The 19,803-nt window shown below is 44.3% G+C and overlaps 1 protein-coding gene across 1 annotated transcript in view; it reads right to left on the bottom strand.

The window, feature by feature from the left end:
* COL22A1 (collagen type XXII alpha 1 chain) overlaps positions 1-19,803 on the bottom strand; it is a 1,010,593-nt gene that overhangs the window by 63,714 nt on the left and 927,076 nt on the right. Inside the window, exons 55-56 of the mRNA XM_085604869.1 lie at positions 12,771-12,824; positions 8,863-8,916 (exon numbers count right to left, since the gene is read on the bottom strand). Of these exons, the coding sequence (XP_085460995.1) occupies positions 8,863-8,916; positions 12,771-12,824 (108 nt within the window). The remainder of the gene's footprint in view (positions 1-8,862; positions 8,917-12,770; positions 12,825-19,803) is intronic.

Raw genomic sequence — 19,803 nt, 5'->3', positions numbered from 1 at the left:
GTCCAGGATCCTTATCATTGGATAAACTTTTGATCTGATGTTCTATTACTGATAACAAGACGGGACCATCATTCGCCATTTGTCGGAATTAGACCGTTATCCTATTCAACATATTCTTTATACCATTTATTGATTTTGAATGACATTCCAGAAATTTCAAGAAAGAATTACACAAACAGATGCATTGTTTCTTACGCCCTGAAGAAGTCCCAAGTTGGACGAAACGCGTCGGCTGCTTTGGCTGTTCTTAAATGTCATTTTAACAAATGAATAATAAAGAAGATCAATTTGGAAAAGAAAAATTTGATGTACATGGACTAATTTGATATGATTTAAATTTGAGGATGTGGTGCGCCTTTTGCTGTTTATGTTTTTAATGGAAGATCAATACCAACATTGTCCCAAATCAATAGAGTTGACAACTGTTGCTCCCAATGTAAAATCAGTGAACTCAAGTACCCATCAGATTGTCAAGGACCTGAGGGTTGAAGTAGGGTCCCTGAGAGTGATGATCGAGGGACTCACCACATTAGTTAAATCATTATACCAACCTAGTCCTCCTCCCACACTTCCGGCTACACGAGAGTCATGCGCTATAGCAGGGCGATCGCAAGTGGCATCACAAGGCATGAGCAACCACTTTCAGCCACACAAAGTAAATACCACTCAGGGGACAATTCGTAATCATCAGCATCCACAACCACCGCCAGCAGTCGCTGCTCACCCTAATCAAATATTCTCTGATCTTAACGGGAATTCCGCTAACCGCCCACTTACACGAGCAGGTGCGCATGATACACTTAACTACCAGAGGACCCGCATTCTGTCTCAAAATCAGTTGCCATCTCACTACAGTAGGAATTACCCAGTATATACACCTCGCCCTCGTTTGTCGTTAGCAAACAAAATCATCATGGCAAATGTCCCAAAACTAGGCACAAGTCAGGGGCCAGAGGGGAAAAACTCTTTCATTAACAAAACGATCTATTGGATCTGCCATATCAGGGGCTGTCGCTCGATAATCCGAGAGGATATTATCAGGGCGCGCAGCTGTATATTACCAGGACAATCAGTAGATTGTATTGAGTTGACACTAATAGGACCAAAATTGGTCGACAATCTACTCACTCTGGAATTTCGTACTTGTTCCCCTGACTCTTCGTCAATTCAATTTAAACGCTCTATCCCCCACAGGTCTCCCCAGCCACTATTATTGCAAGATAGAAGACCTAGTAGATCTAAGCTAGAACAGAATGATTGACTTCTAGAGGAAATTCATCGATACACCAGATCTCAGCCCCCTCCCCCAATTCAGAGTGATACTAGACTGAGTAGAGAACTCCTACGAATAGTAACTAAATCACACGCCAGTGGTCCCCAAACTGTTATAGGCACAAGGAGTGTTGCCAGTGATCTAAATGATTTAAATGAGCTGGAGGGGATTCCACGACGCGAGGGCGCGAGTCCACCTATAGATCTTAATATCCCAACACATAAAAAATACTGAGATAGGGCAAACACGTATAGCTATAGTATCCTGGAACATAGCTGGCCTAAAACAAAAGCTTGAAGACCCCGATTGGCATAGCTACATAGACAAATTTGACATCTGTCTTTTCCAGGAGACATGGTTACTTACACCTCCACATAAATTAGGTTACAAAACATTTTATAAGAACACAATTCCCATGCAGAGAGGGACACCATCAGGGGCCTTGTAATATGGATTAAAATAACATTGGGGATGCGATCTATACATTTTACTATAGATTCCCCAGACATGCTGACAATGTATCTAAATGATAACAATGGAAAACTGTATTTGTTTAACGTCTATAATAGACAAATTAGGCAAACAAAATTCTGAGATTATCAACACACTAGGTAGCTTCCTGGATCTTGTAGACCCTAGTGACACCGTGATTGTATGTGGGGACTTCAACTGTGCCTATGAGCAACAAAACGGATTAGAAAATGCCACAGAAGAGGATACGGCCTTAAGCTTGCCTCAATTAGTGGCTGGGCCATTTAAACCCTGCACTAATGCAGTACTACAGATAGCACAGTTTACTGTAGAACACCGTCTAAGGGCATGCAATGGAAGGGTACTTAACAACAGGGACGAAACTGCCTCTCTTAATACTTTCAAGCTCGGCAGTACACAGTCAAGAATCCATTATATAATGCATAGCATCCACAGCTGGAGCAGAATAGTGAGCTTGAAAATAGAGATGAGGGATGACAGCGACCATCGACCATTATGTTTGGACGTAATTAGTAAGGGATGATCAATCAAATATTTGCATGCAGAATGTGCACCCCTTAGTAGGGAATAACCGAAGATCCATCAGGTGTCCTAAGATCACAGGTAGCATAGAGCTCATGAATAGTATTTACAATACTTTTGCAGAAGTAGTGGGTGCACACCTAGAGATAAGTGATTTGCCCGTAACATCTATGCACACTGCCCTGGCCTCCAAGTTAGAGCCCCTCCTCACTAAAAATATGGGAAGAACCCGAAACCCAACCCTAAGGCGAGACTAAGGGCAAACCCATGGTATACAACTGAATGTAGAAGATCTAAGACAGTTCTACTTGAATCAATAAAGCAGGGAAGTGCAGATTCAGTAAGGAGCGCCAGGGATGGTTATCGGAAAGTATTGGTTACCACCAAGATGAATTGGGAGGAAAATAGATGGCTTGATCTTTTGGAGGCAGCAAAAACTAACAATTCGGCAGAGTTCTGGAAAATTATTGCATGTGGGGGAAGGACCAGGTACGAAGGACAGAGCACTATTTAGACTCGGCGGTTTGGACCGACCACTTCACTGACTTGTACTCCAGTTTTCAGCCCATTGTAGCCCTGAGCGGAGAAAGACGGCCTGTTAATACAGAGGGAGCTAGCGGGGTGATCGCCTTCTCACTGCAAGAAACCAAGTACGCTATAGATTCCATCAAACCTGTAAAAGCACCGGGATTAGACAGACTCCATGCTGACTTATTCAAACATGACAAAAACGCAATATCAGTTGGTGCTCCAATACCGGGAACGTGGAAAGGGGCTGAAATTGCCCTTATCCACAAAAAGGGCAGTAAATATGAACTTGAAAATTACAGGCCAATACAGGGTGGCCAGGTCCACCCTGACAAGAAAAGATCTGTTGCCCATGGATGTCTTAAGGTCCAGAGACCTAACAATTTCGATGCCTATCCACTCAAAGGGCCTGCAATGAAAGGAAAAGGTTGTAGAGGGGCCTTGCACTTCCCTCATTTGAGGCGAATATTAGTGGGTGATAAGCCTGTCAAAGGACTTGTCCTGTCCCAAATGAACTGACAGTGGCACATCATGAGCCATGAGCCAGATCCAGTAGGAAGGTCCTCTAGCACTGTGGGACCACCAACACAAGTGTTGCACCAGGCTCTGGAGACTTAGGCTCACTATGCAGGAGACCATTCTCCCAGTAGCTTGCCAGAGGCGTCACCAGCTGCCTGGGTCTCAGCCTGCTGCCACAGACCCACAAAAGAAGGACATTTACTCTGCTCCTTGCAGAACTCCTCCCTGGTGTGTATACCTTCCTGCTGCCAGTTGAATGGCTCTGGCAGGTTTCCCAGTTTAGCTACATCCTCCCCTGTAGGTCATGGTGAATCCCTCTCAAGTTCAGCCTCCTCCTGGACCCTTGGAGTCTCAGAAGTGGGGTCCGACGCACCTTGCCCTTACTCTTTTTGGCGGGCACCGTGGCTACTCTTCAGGTCCTCTTAATCAGCCAGTTGGGCTCCCATGGAACGTGTGGTGAAGCACACCCACTCAGGCAGCCCTAACATCTCCACATGGGACCTGAGCTCCACCTCCTTCCAGGTGGCATGCTTGTAATCATTACCAAGCAGCCAATCCAAAGGCATGGATGCACTCACTACTACCCTCTAAGATTCTGAGATCCCCCCTTCCGATTCAAAGGGATCCAGCACCACTGGAAGTGACTCTCCCAGTTGTCAGCTGCAACAACTTGGTGGAACACATTAAGGACTACCTGCTCAGAGCCCCCACCCGCTACCCATTAATCTTGAAAACCACTGCTTGCACTTCCTAGTATTGTCAGGCATATGGGTTCTCTGCACCATCTCTACACCACCGAGGGACCCTAGGTAAACCTCTACACTGTCCCCAAAACCATCTAGGACCATCTCCTCCCCAAACACTACACTAGTCAACCCCACTGACTGCCCAACGGTGGAGGGCTGTGTCCGCTTGGAACACTTGGCATCTCCCTTGAAATGCCCATCCTTCTGACAATCAAAGCACTCCTAGGGTGCCTTCCTTGTAGACCTCCTGTCAGGGAACAACTTCTTCTTCCCAGTAGGGGCGTGGGTGCCCTGTCCCAAATAACTAGTTTGTGGCCTTTTAGGGGGACTCCTTGCTTTAATTTCTGCCCCCCCCCCTTCTTCCAGTAAGGACCTTTCCCATCCTTGTGGTGATCCCCTAGATACCATCTTGTAGACCCTAGTCCAGATACAGCTGTCCGCCTCCTTAGCAAGCTCCCTGGTGTCACTGAGCTTACTATCAACAAGGTGTTGCCCCAGATCTGGAAAGCAAAGACTGAACAGGTGCTCTTGTGCAATTAAATTATACAGCCCCTATTAATCATTTACCTCACTGCACTTCATCCAACCATCTAGTGCTTTACAAAAAAGGAATTCACACAATGCACCCAGGACTCTTGGAATATATTCTGACTGTCCCTGAATTTCTGTCCGTACCTCTGGGGTCAGACCACACAGATTAGCTCCCCAAACCTCCTCTGGGTCCTTGTACATCTGTAAAGCAATCTTCTAGGCCTCAAACTATCTGTTGATGTAGTCTCCTGCCACAAAGTCAAACATCAAACCCTTGGGTAGGTGGACCCTACTGTCAGAGGGCACTGAAGAATTTCTGCCACCACTGGTGTCTATTTGCTTGGCTTTTAAGTCCAGTTCCTTCTGGCTCCTCTCATAAGTCATGCGCTTCAGAGCAAGCCTCTCTTCCATGGCCAGTTTTTACCTCTCCATGACTAACCTTGTTTTCTTCTCCTCTTCCATGGCCAGATTGTTCTCCTCTAAGGCACTCTCAGACATCTCCTTCTCCAGTTTGAGCTTAGCCAGCTCCAAATAACATTTCTCTCCTCCCTCCTGTCCTCCAGCTCCTCTGGGGACAGGTCTCTTGATGATATACGGCTTCCAGCCCTGGGGGAATCCTCCACTCCATTTGCTCCCTGCCCCACAGGCAGTTCTAGATTCCCCAGTGAATCCTGGTCCAGCTCCACATCATTCTCCATTATCTCATCCTCCTTCTCTAGGGTTATATCTGCTGCATCTCGGGCTTTCTATCAGGCTATCAGCACCACATTCCGAAAAGACTGAAAAGACGTGAGCAAATAATCCGGCATGCTCACACAAAGCGAGTTCCCGGAGTCTAGCCTATTCATAATCAAAGCTTGAACAATAATACTTTACCATGTCACTGGGATCTGCCAAAATATCCTGCGAAGACTGTGCAGAAGCCCAAAAAGCTCCTGCACACTGTATTCACCTGTTCCTGCATTTAAAGAGAATCCTCAATTAAAAACACAAATTCTATGCCATACTTTCATGCCTGGGTAGGGGACCTACCAACGAAGGCTACCAAGAATCATTTCAGATCTTGCAGGCCTCACTAAAAAGCAAGATTTCTGTTTTGTGTGCATTAAGTTTTAAACAAAGTGCCTGAAACCACCCTGCTACTTCTGAAAGACAACTAACTAAATTCCTCTGTGTTTCAGAGTACTTATCATTGATGGAATTAATCAACTGAGTATCATCAGCATACATGAAGATGTCAAAGCCCCTCATCTTGACAACATCCACCAAAGGTGCCAAAGGTGCCAAATGCAGTCTCAAGGGGCTTGATTTAAAAGGGGGCAGCTGGACCGAATGCGATCTTTTATGTAAAAACAAGCACTGCAAGGTAGAGGAATGCAGACCAATTTCAAGCAGCCTCTGAAACAAAAGGTGGTGAGACATGGTGTTGAAAACCACAGGCACATCTAAAAGGATCAGGGCTGCTGATCTGCCCTGATCCACTAAAGACCTAATACTGTCCAACACCGCCAATCAAGTAGAATGCGTCCTGTTTTTATCTCTGAACCAAGTTTGAGAATGGTCCTGCAAGTTAATACCCTCCAAATACTGAGTTAGTTGGATGTTGACAAATCTTTCCAACACCTTTGCCAGGTAAGGTAACAATGAAATAGGGCAATAGTTGGACAGTATGGGGGCATCTAAACCAGCTTTCTTCATCAACGGCAAAACCAAAGCCTGTTTCCAGGCTGCGGGAAACTCAGCCTCCTTCAAAGATTTATTCAAGAGCGATGTTACATACGGACTAAGGATAGGGGCCAGGAGAGTGAAAATATAACATGAACAAGCGCCCACCATCTCCACTGTTAGTTCAGCAAATCTATCCCAGTTGGAGGCAGCTCCCGGCTGAGGTCTAACATTTTTTAAACGTTCCTCACTCAGCGGGAATTGATCTCCAAAAGCAGAATCTCAATTTTGTTATTAAAGAACACAGCCAGTTCCTCACTAGAAGGGCCCGAAACTCTGACTCCAGAACAACTGGATGAGCTAATTCTTTAACTATTTTCAATAGTTCCCTAGATGATCCACTATTCTCCACTAGTCTTCTTAGAAACTATTGCCTCCTAACTTGTCTAAGTTGTTTATGATAGGCTTTGAGTGCATTTTTATAGATCTCCTCATCCTCTACATGCTTAGCGTGCGGCGACTTAGGCTCAAGAAAGTTACAATGCCATTTTTATTTTCTTTAACTCATTTGAGTACAACTTCTCAGATAATGGTCTACTTAAAGGATTACTCCCCTTTACAGGGGCACAAATATCAAATGTTAAAGTCCTTGCATTTGTGAGCTTCTTATCTGAGGTTTCCACTGAGTTAACCTCCCTAATTATAGGGGGGCTAAAATTGCTAATAAAAAGAGCAGGATTTACTGTCCTCCAAGATCTCTGTAAAACGGAAGGAATGCTCTGGTGCCTGGCACACCACTTAATAAAGAAAAAGTGCAATTCACTTAAAAATGATCCGACCAAATGATGGGATCAATTCATTAAGTCATCACCTTATTTAAATTTGTTAATAGTAGAACAAGAGTGTGCCCAACCTTATTTGTTGGACCCAATATCTACTGCTTTAACGTCAAAATCTGCATCTCATTCTCCAATGTCCTACTCAGAGAATCTGATGGTCCTCAAAGTAAAGGTTAAAATCCACGATAAGGAGAAATGGGGACAGCACGTCAGTTCGCTGCAAACTGAGGGGCAGATATACAAGAAGTGACGCATCGCTGCATTAAAGCAGCGATGCGTCAGTTTTTTTGCGTCTGCGGGAGAAACTCTTGCGCCACCAAGGATACGCCATATTTACAATACGGCGCACCATGATGTAGGGTTTTTTGGCGCATTGCTGGAGTTGGCATGAAAACTGATGCAACTCCAGCAAGACGTCAAAATTAGAGACGATGCATCAGTTTTAACTGACGCATCAACTACTGAATGGGGATCAATGTGTTGGAGTGTAAAAAGGTGACGAAGTCACTTTGCACTCAAACATATTGGTCCTGGATGTGACGCATACAAGTGGGCCTAGTGCCCATTTGTATGTGTGACATCACCCCATAATGTCACACATTGTGACATTATGTGCATATACTTACCTTATGTGACCCATTTACCTCATGACTTGATTGCAGATTGCAATCAAGTCACTGCAGCTGGTGTGGTCCGTTGGGTACAGCCAATGTGTCATCCCTATGCCTGGGTTTAGCAGTCGTAGGGATTGTGATGCATTGGCAGTGCTGCTAAAGGCTGCGCCATAAACAGAAAAAGTAATAAATACCATTGCAGCTTTTTCAAGATAGGCATTTCTGGCGGAACGCCTACCTTGCATAAATTAAAATCTAAGGCGGCGCAGGCCATTTTCATGCAGGTGAAAACCAACACAGCCTGTAGAAAAGTGACTCATCTGCATCCATGTAAATATGGAGCAGATGCAGCGCCGCCATTGCGTCCAAAAAAGTGATGCAATGGCGGTCCAAAGAGGTGCAAGGAGCTTGTACATATGCCCCCCAGTTATGACCGTGGAGTCTGTATAGAATAACACCTCCCAGTTTGACCATTTTATTGAGCGAAAAAATTCAAATGTCTGAAAAATTTTAAATGTGGCAGTCCCCCACAGGGGAGTTGTTCACTTTCACAGACTCGTAAGCCCCTCTATAAGAGATTGCAACACCCCACTTTATCTCCCAACACGTTCATATTTTAACACCCAGAATCCAGCTGGTGTAGCCAGTGTCAAATCCGGCATAGAATGGCTATTCAGCTATGTTTCAGCAATAAATGCTTTGTCTGACTTGCATTAAAGGAAACGTCCCAAATCTCCATTCAGTGTTTGGGAAGCGATTCGAAAATAAAAGAAAGGCATCAGAACACTAGAACAACCCTACTAGTCTCCCTTAAGTCATACATTCTCCAAGGGCCACAACCAGACTGTGTGTGTATAGGTAAGCACAATTCCTAAACCCTTCCAATGATATCTCTAATTCAGATTATACTAGTCTACCTACATCCGGCACAGTAGAACGGCCCCAATACCTTCTGAATACTGCATACTATATTTTCATTTTACAGTGTGTGATCATCAATCGGGCAATCTTACCTGATGAAGTGGGCCCAATGCAAATTAACCAGTTTTTAGCTGATCAGGATGTGTGATTTAGATTGCAAAATAGGTATTACTAGCCACCCCCCAAACAATAAATGAATGCAGGAAACTTACCGTCTGCCCTCGAATGCCGCGGGGGCCTTGTGGCCCAGGAGGACCCTGCTCGCCCTAGAAATTTACAAAAAATAATTAGTTATGAAATTCTAAGGGTGGAAGATTTTCGACTATATTCACAATTATGTAACAGTAAGAGACAAATCCAACCACACCTCCTTTTATGGTTTGAATTCTCCAAAATCCAGGATTTGATGACATTTATGACACAAATCAAAAATCTGCAGTGAAAATTTGCACAATTTTTATGCGATCTTCTGTTGCTAGTTGTTGTGCTCACCTAGCTCTCAGCCAGGATGAGACTTGAACAAAAGGAGTGCAGATGGCCCTTTAAGTAAGACATTTGTGTTGCATCCAGATGCAATGAAAATAAGAGGCATCCCTCAACACCGGAAGGTTGCTACCCTGAAGGCAAGACACATACAGTGCTGCTGCGGCTGGGAAGTCTCCTGCTGAATGTCGGAAAATTGCACTGAAGCACAACACATATCATTGGGATGCCGCATCCCAATAGCAGCTGGAGCCGGGGTCCTGCTGGAGACGAGATCCCGCTGGATCCCCGTCTTTTCCAGCATTGCTCCTAATACATTTTCCCAGTTAACATGTATATGCAACTGTAGTCCTAGAAAGGTTGATATAAATGTTCAGTGGAACAGACACCACCATATTATCCTTGAGTTTACTGGGAAGCATTTTATAACACTCAAAAAGGAATTCCATCTTTAGAAATACATTTTTGTTAAAGTTGTATGGGCAAATGTATATACTTCTGTCAAACTTACGCCTGTGAATTGTGCACACTGCAGGCAGTCCACAGGAGTAAATGTAAGGTTGTAAGAATGTGCTTAGACTTCTACAATTTTATGATAGTTCAAAGATGTACTTGTAGAAATGTTATGAATCTTTAAAGAAATTGGAAATTGACCCAAAATGTTGATAAGAATCTAGGATTCATAGATGCTCTGTTTGTTTGCATTTTAGTTTGTCCAAAATATAAAATTATAAGTACCTACTGCATTTTAGAAGAAAACGTTCGATGTGAATGTCTCACTTGTGTATATCCATATACATTTTCTATTCATAAACGTTTAGTCAAAAGGAAATCAATACATCGTAGATGTACGTGTATGATTTGCATACATTTCCTACTGCAATGTGGCACACATTCTCTATTTACAATGGGGCTAAAAGGTGCACCTACATTGGGCAACAAGTCCTGGTTTAGAAATGGGCCCAGCGGCCAATTTGTCGGGTGCTATGCTTGCCTTTCTAGCCCAGCCCTCTATGGATAACAAAGCGCTTATATACATAGGCACCCTGGCCATGTGGCCGAGGGGACAGGCCTGCTGACGTCAAGGAGGCTCTCACCCTCATACTAACTTCAACTAATAGAATCAGACTTAGCACCTACAGGCCATAAATGGTTTGCTCATGTCAATGCTTAATTTACATTTCCAACCACAATGTAGATGAACAAGGAATGTAAATGGGTACCCCACTATTCATGAAGCACATGATAGGGAACACTTCTGTCTCCTGTTTCCAGTGCTTAATTTGAGCTGGGGGTTTCAGGTGGTGCCTACTGGAACTCATATGTCCTAAACGGACTTTGATCCAAAGCATGAGAGAGAAAAACACAAATGGGGTGGTAGAGATATGGTGGAGGGAGAATAAAAAGATGGAGAAACGTGACAAAAGGAGACAGTAGGGATGCAGGGGGTGCCTGGTGGTGTGTTAAGGAGGCATGAGGTGGAACAAGACTATGAGCCTTGGTATTTGGCACCCTACCTGCCGATAGTGCTGGCCACGTGCTTCTGAGCAAACATTGGGCACTGGCCCTTATTCTTTTACAAATTAAGCACCACTTGTTTCCATTGGTACTTATTCTGTAATTCGCCAGGACTGCACTAGGGGAACTAAAGGAGCGACAAGGGCATATTCCTGTACAACACTATGTAAGTTAAGGATGCACTGGAATCTGCTCTAGGCACATGCCCACCAGTGCAAACCCTTGTGGGGCAAGAAGCATGATGCATGAATAAATCTACTTTATATGAACAAGCACATTTCTTTTGTGAATTTGTGTGTTCACAAAATCTTATTTTCTCTAAGAGTGTTTGTTGTTTCCAGGATAAAGTGTTTCTGTTTTGTTTTGTGGAGCATATTACTATTGTACAATAAATACTTTGAACTGAGTCTCCTCGGGATGTTTACAACAGGCAACAAGCTTTGGAGCTGAGGCTGAAGGCAGTGCAAGGTTCTCACAGTACCTGTGAGTGTGTCAGAAAGCTGTTAAGAATATATGGACATCCAATCCTTGGCCCCTCTGCAGAGCACACAGTGCAATGGCCACGTTTTCCAGTTGCAATTGAGATGCTGTGCAAATATGTGTGAAGGAATTATTCACAAAGAGGACGTACAAGAAAATGCAGTGCTTACAGAGGAGTAGGTCTGTTTGAGGGGTTGTGATGTTGAAGGAGATGCGAGCAACTGCATTCAGGAGAGAGTGAAAACAGTGTATTGAAGAGAATTGTGTAAGATATAGCTAGAGGAGATGTGAAGAGGCAAAAGGTGTACATATCTGGCAGAGTCAACATAATTGGAGCATTTCAGGCACTCTGTAGACCAGTATAAAACGCCAGAGGCCAAAGTATTATTTAATCCACAATCCCACGATTTCTGATTTAAAACAGTTTTATTTTCAGTATAAATTATGTACAACAAAATCATTGTTCTTACTCATTTATCTTAAAAGCTAACATTGACAAGGCCAATAGTCTTTGCTGCCTTTATATATATATGCCAGTTGTTGGTTTATAAAGCTCAGAGAGGCACCAAAATAGCGGTTGGGTGGCACATTATGGAAATCACAGAAACGTAGTTCATGTGTTTAGGCCATGCCCTCAATTGTATTAGCCAGCCCTCTTTTAGAGACCCTCGCACCCACATTTTTTTCATCCCACTTAAAGCCCTGCATAAGTGCACCAAATATTTGCAACTCGGGCCATTTGATTACTGAGTTTACATTGTTTTCATCATGTTTGTTTTCTGACCCATATAGAAGAATGTAAGGGGTAGAGGTGCAGACATACAACCCTTAAGGGGTCGAGCGATCCTCTAGAGGGTGGTTGAAGGGATACAACCTCCCTATTTTATACTTCAGAACAAAAAGGTATCCCTTCTGGAGCAAAAAACGACCCCTTGAATTCTTATATAGGACCAGTCGTACGCCGCAAAATGACACACCCACTATAGGGGTGGGAAGGGAAAAGAAAACCTTTTCTTTATATAACCCTCACTCACTCTAGTAGTGGCATGCTCATCATCGGGTTCACCATGACTCCTAAAGGTCAGGGTGGGCTCGACCGTGTTTTAGGGAGGTCTTATGAAGATAATGTGTAAGGGGGCATAACTTTAAAGATAAAATTTGTCACCCACACCAAAGGTATTCTTTATAAGTGGGGTGGGAGGGAAGGTTACAATTAGAATACTATGAGGGTGTAATGATGTGATGGTCCTATGCCCTATAACACCAACATGTTTCAGCCCTATTCTTCTGGCCTGTGGGAAGTCCTGGGCTTTTGTCAGGGTAGGTTAGTAAAGAGGTCACTCCCCCATTACCGTGACCAACGTGTGGTTACTTTTGTGGGCATACGGTTTACATGCACATGATATTTTATATATAAACTTGCCGCTGTTGGGTATTACTCAAACCAAGGGGAACAAACGTTCCCACAGGCATGAGTGGGTGGCCCTGTAGTCAAACTTTCATCAAGAGTCCTGTCCTGTCTCGTTACCTATCTTCGGCTTAGCTCCCCTGCTTGCAGTTTTCTTACCCAGTAGTCAGCCAGTATACACCAATACAGTTAACACACAGGAACTATTTCGGCTCCGCATAGTATACTTACGTCTTTTCCTGGCGATCCTTCGCGACCAGCAGGACCCGTCAAGCCCACTTCACCCTTCAAAGCAGAAGAGAAGAAAGCAGTTGAGCAATAGTTAGACCCGCCCAATGCAGAAGATGACCTAGAAATGTCTTGAGCAATAACAGACCGCCCAAAGCGGGCCAGGAGGGCTGTGTGTGGCTGACAACAGGGCTGCGTCATTTCATCAGATTCACATCTGTGCACACCGGTCAGGACTGCGGTGACTGAGCAGCCAAGCACAGTTTTGGATGTCAAAAGAAATTAAATCACCAACAGTAAATTACAGTGGGATTCTCATACCCCTTGGGGAAAATATACTTTTGTTCCCTCACACCAAATCATGGCTCATTCCTTTCCACCCCACACTCATAATCGATATTCTTCCTGCTCTCAGCTTAATTTTATTTCAGCCTCAGAGCAGCTGTTTTCTGTGGTCAAAGACTTAGTGCAGCTTTTAATTTCATGGGCTGTGTTTGCAGAATTCTAGCAGGGATTTCATCTTACCAAGTGGGTGCCTTTCCAAGCGTCCCTTTAAGCCTTCCTCACACTACAAATGATCAGAGGGTTTTGTTCTTTTTTATTCAATTTAAGCTCAGTACAATCGGACCATTTCATACATAAGCGTTGATAAAAGATATACTTGAATATGTTCTGCATGCATAATGTACAATAATCTTCACTAAGGAATAGGGCAACAGTCCATATTGAGTAAACCTTCATACATTACTGGTTACTCTAACAAAATCTCTTGCATGCAATCCCACTTCTTCAAGGTGCATGTTTCAATAACCCCTGTATGCTTCTTACTGACCCCAAACCTTCTCCCACGTTCTCGGGCAACCCTGACTATGGTATACCACCTTTTCTGCTTTGCTGCACCAATTTTCCAATCTCCTAATGGTCAGAGGATTGATCTTGTCAAGGGCTGGAGTAACTGATTTTCCAGGGTGTGAATTAAACACCTCAGATGTTCGTGTTACGGAGAGGAAATGCTTTTTGCATTAAAATATTATTGTTCCCTCCGAGAAAAAAGAAATTGAAAATTGCACAGAGGCTCTTGTCTTTCCCAAAGCAAGATAGTACTTCGGGTACAATTCCACAGTGATTAGGGCCGGACTGGGATCGCAAACCAGCCCTGGCAAATATGTCCCACTGGCCTCCGGGGGGGAGGGGTGGGGGGGCTGGCAGGATTGCTGCTGCGCTTTTCTTACGAGGGGCCTGCTGCAAATCTGGCCCCAAGCAACAACAAGCATTTGCAGTGCAATAGGTCTCGCATTTGCGAGAGTTTAAGCTATTGGCATTGTAAATGACACTGCCTTTTATTTATCTGTTTCGATAATTAACACATAAATAAAAGGCATTGTCTTTTACAATGCCAATAGCTCAAACTCTTGTAAATGCGAGACCTATTTAATTTCAAAGAAGCGACAGACATTATCCAGGGCTGCTTGGAAAGTGAAAGCGCGCATGGCGCGCTGAATGTTGCAGGAAAGCAGTCAGTACTTTTGTGAGGAAAGGGCAGTGTGCCCATGACACACCATCAATACACTGTCTTGCTGGCACACTATGAGATATATCTGTGTAAAAGTTCATGTCACATCCTTTCGTATATTTGATGTCGGTGACATTTCCCCTGGTGTGCACCGAGTGTGTCTGGAGGGTGGTCACAAAAGCATCTCATTTGCATATGAGCATGGGAGATCCTCCTTTCAGCTGAGAGACTGCTAATTGCACGAGGGGTTAATGCTTTGCCTCTGCTGCGCTGCAGCTTTAATATTTAGCATTAGACTATAACACTGATTTAGTAGGAGGATCTCTCTGTCTGAACCACCCCTGTGCAGTAAACAGATATCTGATCTCAGAGAAACCAAGAAAAATCACAAGGCAGCGCCGGGATTGCAGAGAATAGCCAGTGAGCGCAAAGTGCCCCCAGACTGCCAGGCAAGGGCGGCACAGAGTGGAAGCGGAGTGCACATGCCTGGAGACTGCATGGATGTCTGCAGAAAAGGACTGGCCTGCCTGGAGGGGGGCTGCGCGCAATTTCAGAGCCCGCACTTCTGGCTTCTGTTGCAAGGGGCAGAAGGGGGTGAACGATGCACTTTGGGCGATGAGTGCCACTAAGGAGGACAATGCCAACTTGATTGAGAGGGCACTGCTCATTATCACGGACCACTGCCGGAAGAAGGCGCCCGTGCTGGACCTGGAAAATTGCAGGGAGTTCCTCCTGCCTTCGGAGCAGACCCTAAGTATTACAGAGCAAGGTAGAGTAGCACCTGTTCTGTTTGCAGCATGCCTTGCGCTAGCCGAGCCGTGGGATCCCGGGAGGCACATGTGCAATGTAAATAGCCATCCAGCGCCCTCTTCATAAAAGCCTGCTTGCTAATGCAGTTATGTTACTTAAGCTTTTCACCCACTCTGCATCCACAGCCCTATCCAGACAGGCCGTCTTTAATTTCAGCTATTCTACCTAGTTTCATTTTAACCTGTACCGAGATAATTCTGGCTAGTGTGCTTGAAGCAGCAAGCCGGTTACAATTGGCAGTTCTGTGGCACAAGTCGGCTGTAGACACGTAGAGATATCCCTATGGGGCTAATTCGTTTTGCTCTGTATCAAATGTGGTTAACATAGGTAGCAGCGAGAGGTACGGGGGGCAGCTTACTACATAGTGGGACAGAAACCCCAGGGTCCTGTACAACGTACGTCGATACCATCAATTAAAATAAAATTACACCCACTGTTGCTAGCGAAGGAATGCATGTGTTTGTTTATGTATGCAAATGTTCCCCATGAAAGAGTGGGTGAATGACGGGTTGCCAGGCATCCTTCCAGCAGCATGTTCAGTGCAGGAGCGTGCGAGCTGTAATTGTGAGAGTCGGCAGCATTATGGATCGGACACAAGAGGGACACGGTGGCCTGTGTGAGACGGCACCTCAGCAGGATGCCTCCTCACAGCGCAAGCCCGGAGTCCTGTGGAACATCTGCACTCAAGAGATTTAAATCCCTGGCACTCCAAACAAGCTGTCGCCATCACGCCTTTACTTTAATGAAAAAAAGGACCTACACTGAGTAATGAAGGAGACCGTGTCACGCCGCAAGCAAACAATCCAGTCCGGATGGGCCGTCGCAGAAGGAGCCAGGGCGGTATCAAAAAAGCCTCACTTTCAATCGGAGGCCAGCGGTTAACATAAATGATGACGCCAGCCAATCATATTGATGGGCTTGGCTACAGAAATGTTCTCGATCACGATAAGCCTCGCATGCGTGCTCCAGCGCTAGGCGAGACCTAAAAAAAACCCCCACTAGTACAAAACCATTCCCCAGCCTTCGGCCCACTGGGGAAACGCCCGGTGCCCGCTACAGGACAGCCCGGCCCTGACAGTGAGTAATACTAGCACAAACAATAGTTGTAGGACTCTTCCAGGAGTATGACATTAAAGCATCGACTTGCACAGCTTTCCATGTATTCTTCTGGAAATGACTTGAAAACAGCAACAAAAAAAATGAATAAAAAAAATTAAAACGCGGAGACGGACCGGCGCGGCGATTCAAGATGGCCGCCGGGTGAGGAGCTCCGCTCGAACAAAGCCGACTCGAGCGTGAAGGCACCTTATTAATGCAACGGAGCTTCGCTCCGAGGATGGATTCGGTCATGGGACACTGCAGAGACTGTTTTGGCAAGTCTTTTTGACCGAAATGCGGTCTTTTTGTCACTATAATTGCGCATTCTCTGCTCCCCTCAGATGGCGGCCGCCATTTTGTTTTTTCTGCAGCGTTTTTCTTCTATTTTTTTGCTGCCACTGAGTCTTTTGGTCAGTTCCCTGTTGTTCTCTTGTGGCACTATGGTGGTGGCTGCGTTGGTTCACATTATGCCATCTTTTTGCGCAAGTATTTGTTAGTGGTTGGTCTCTTTTGCTGCTTTTGTGGTTTCCTCGGACTGTATCTTCTAGCAATTACTTTGGAAGGAGCCAGTTGTGTTTCCAGCATCCCAGTACCCTTCGCTGTGTTGTATCCTGGCACTTTCATCTTTTGCTACGCCTCCTCTTGCTGCTGACTAAGCAATATCACTGCTGTCCTGCCTGCATTCCGCCATTGGTTGTTTTTGTCATAATTGGTTGCGATACCATCAGTATGGAGGGCGCACATTCAACTAAACCTCACGGTGGTTCCACTGGGGGAAGGAAGGACTCAAGTAACCCTTCTGTCAAGCGTACCAAAAAAGACCCGCCTTCCCCAAACAAGTCTCCGCTGCCTCTCACTCTTGAGGATATTATGGAAGAGTTGCGCCTTATTCGTCCTTTTATGACAGACACTGTTGCTACGCTTCAGAGGTTAGATGATAAATGGTCTAGTTTGGATACGAGACTTTCTGAGGTGGAACAGAGGATCAGTGATGCACAGGATGTTGTTACTAAAGTTGACACTCTCACCAAAGAGGTCGGCCAGCTCAAGAAGGTAGCGGAGGATTTGGAAAACCGCAATAGGCGCAACAACCTGCGCATTTATGGTATTCCGGAAGGTTCGGAGGGGTCGGATATGATCCAATTCCTAAAATCTCAAGTTCTTCAAATTGTTGGCCTCCCGAAATCCTCAGACTTTAACATACAACGTGCTCATCGTCTGGGGCCTCGGAATACATCTTCTGCATCTAAACCTCGTGGAATCATAGCATATTTCCTCCTCTACTCAGATCTTATGACGATTCTCCAGGCCGCCAAGCAACATAAGCAAATGATCTGGTCTGGGCACAAGGTCTTTTTCACTCAGGACGTTTCCAAGCCTACGGCTTCTCGTCGAAAGGAATTTTTGGACCTCAGACCTGCCTTGAGATCTATGAATGCACGCTACGGTTTAAAACACCCTTGTTTTTTCAAAGTGACCTATAAGGAGAGAACTTTTAGTTTTGAGGATCCTGCTGACTTGCGGAAGTTCATTCATACTCACAAGGGAGAACTTATGGAATTGAGCAAACCCTAGTTGTTTTTCGTTTTTTAAGTATATGACTACTTTGTCCTTCTAAAATATTCTGTTATTTGTTGGATAGTTCCTGTACTTCTTTTGCTCACTCCTTGTTTTTCCTTTTGTTTTGCAGGATTCCCCTTTGTGGTGTTCTTGTCAAGGTCACCCTTTGTCCCATCCTGCTGTTTACAGTGTTTACCCCTTTCTGTTGCTGTTTCTTTCCATAGATGTTTGGTAAGTTCCTTCACTTGTCCTATTTGATTGATATATTGTTCTAGTTTTCCAATTTATAGTCTTTTGTCTTTCAGTTTTTTTCTATCTCTGTGGTAGTCTGTTCTCTTATATGCTCCTTTTAGTGCGGCTGTTTTGTTCTTTGTCGCCCCCCTCTCACAGTAATGTTTTTTGTTCAATTGCTTTCTGTGGCTAAAGTCTATTGGCTTTTTGTCACCTTCCTTTGGATGCCTTTTGGGGGTTTCTGTACCCCTGCACCCTTCTCTCTATTTTTCCCCTTTTCCTCTTCGCTTCTTCCCCCTTTTTGCTGTTTGTCCTCCCTTTCCTCATTCCTTTTTATCCCTGTCATCTCTATTCTTTTGGCAACCTCTTCACTATCTGATACACACCACACTTCCTTTTTTTCCTTTTCTGATCGTGGTACTTCTTTGTTTTTCTTCTCTTTTATATCTTTATCACCGTATTTGTGGTGGTTGCCTGCTTTAATTTCTCTGCTTCTTGCTATTTATTCAGTTTCATATTCATTTAACTTCTATTTTCAGTTTACTTCTCATTCTCTACTCTGTCTTAAATTCCATATTCCTTTCTGCTTATCTTTACTTTATTTCCAGAAATGAATGGTCTTCGTGTTATTTCTTGGAATGTTAAAGGCGTTCGCAACCCTGTTAAAAAACAACGTGTCTTATCTCATTTAGCAAGGTTGAAATGTCATGTTGTATTGTTACAAGAAACCCACCTTAACTCTCAAGATTTGTCCTCGCTGCGTAGACAATGGGTTGGAGAGGCATTCTGTTCTCCAGCAGTAAATAGCAACAAGCATTTACAATGCAACGGTCTCGGCATTGTTAAAGTTAGAGCTATTGGCATTGCTCGTGACAATGCCGTTTCTTTAAATGTTTTAAAAACAAAAACATAAACAAAAATAATGTCATGAGCAATGCCAATAGCTCTAACTTTACCAATGCCGAGACCATTGCATTGTAAATGCTTGTTGTTTTACTGAGAGAAAGGCCAAATTCATCCAACAATGCCTCCAGCTAAAAACCAGAGATGGTTAAACTGTTTCTGTCTTCGTTTGTGCTTCACCGTAAACATTACTTTTGCGTGCTCCCCGGTCTGCTGAGTTCTGTCGTGGACCACATGGGAGCAGCGAGCTCTATACTTTTATGTTATCTTTATCTCCCATCATGGCGGCAATTTCAGGAAGTTGCGAAATGAAGAACTTCCTTTGGATGCGCCTAAACATATTGACTGCGGCTTAACAAAATAAACTCGGTAAAACAATTTAATGTGATTTTAAAATCAGTTCGAATTCTGTGGAACATTGTCTGCCTCTTTCCTGTACATTAATATCAAGTAAAGCGAAAATAACTCAGTGAACTGATTGTGGCATGGGTTTAGGTAATCCTGGGAGCAGCTGGCTTGAAAATGGAAGGGCGTGGCGAGTTGAAATACTCAGAGGCCCCGGGTGGCAACAAAAAGAGCAAGGATACATACCTTAAACGACTGGTTTTAATTCCTGACTTGCTATATGCAGTCTTGGATGGTGCCCACCCTTGATGAAATGTTCACAATGACATTACGGGGTAATTCTTTATATTTATCTATATATAGGGGGCATGATGGTAGCCATCCCCTGCTGTAATGCTTGCACTACCATAATATTGGTACCTGTCATTCATATGACATTATCATAACTACTATCTGAGGTACAGACCATCAGATTGGTATACCCTGTCAGCATCCATCCATGCATTCACAAACATTAACCAGTGCATTCAGTTATTCAACCATTTACTTGTGCCCACACACCCAATAATTATGAAA

Source organism: Triturus cristatus, chromosome 5_1, assembly GCF_964204655.1.
Source record: "Triturus cristatus chromosome 5_1, aTriCri1.1, whole genome shotgun sequence".
In the NCBI taxonomy this organism is placed as follows: Eukaryota; Metazoa; Chordata; class Amphibia; order Caudata; family Salamandridae; genus Triturus; species Triturus cristatus.
The sequence above is the reverse complement of the archived record's forward strand: the minus strand, read 5'-3'. Positions and strand labels throughout refer to the sequence as shown.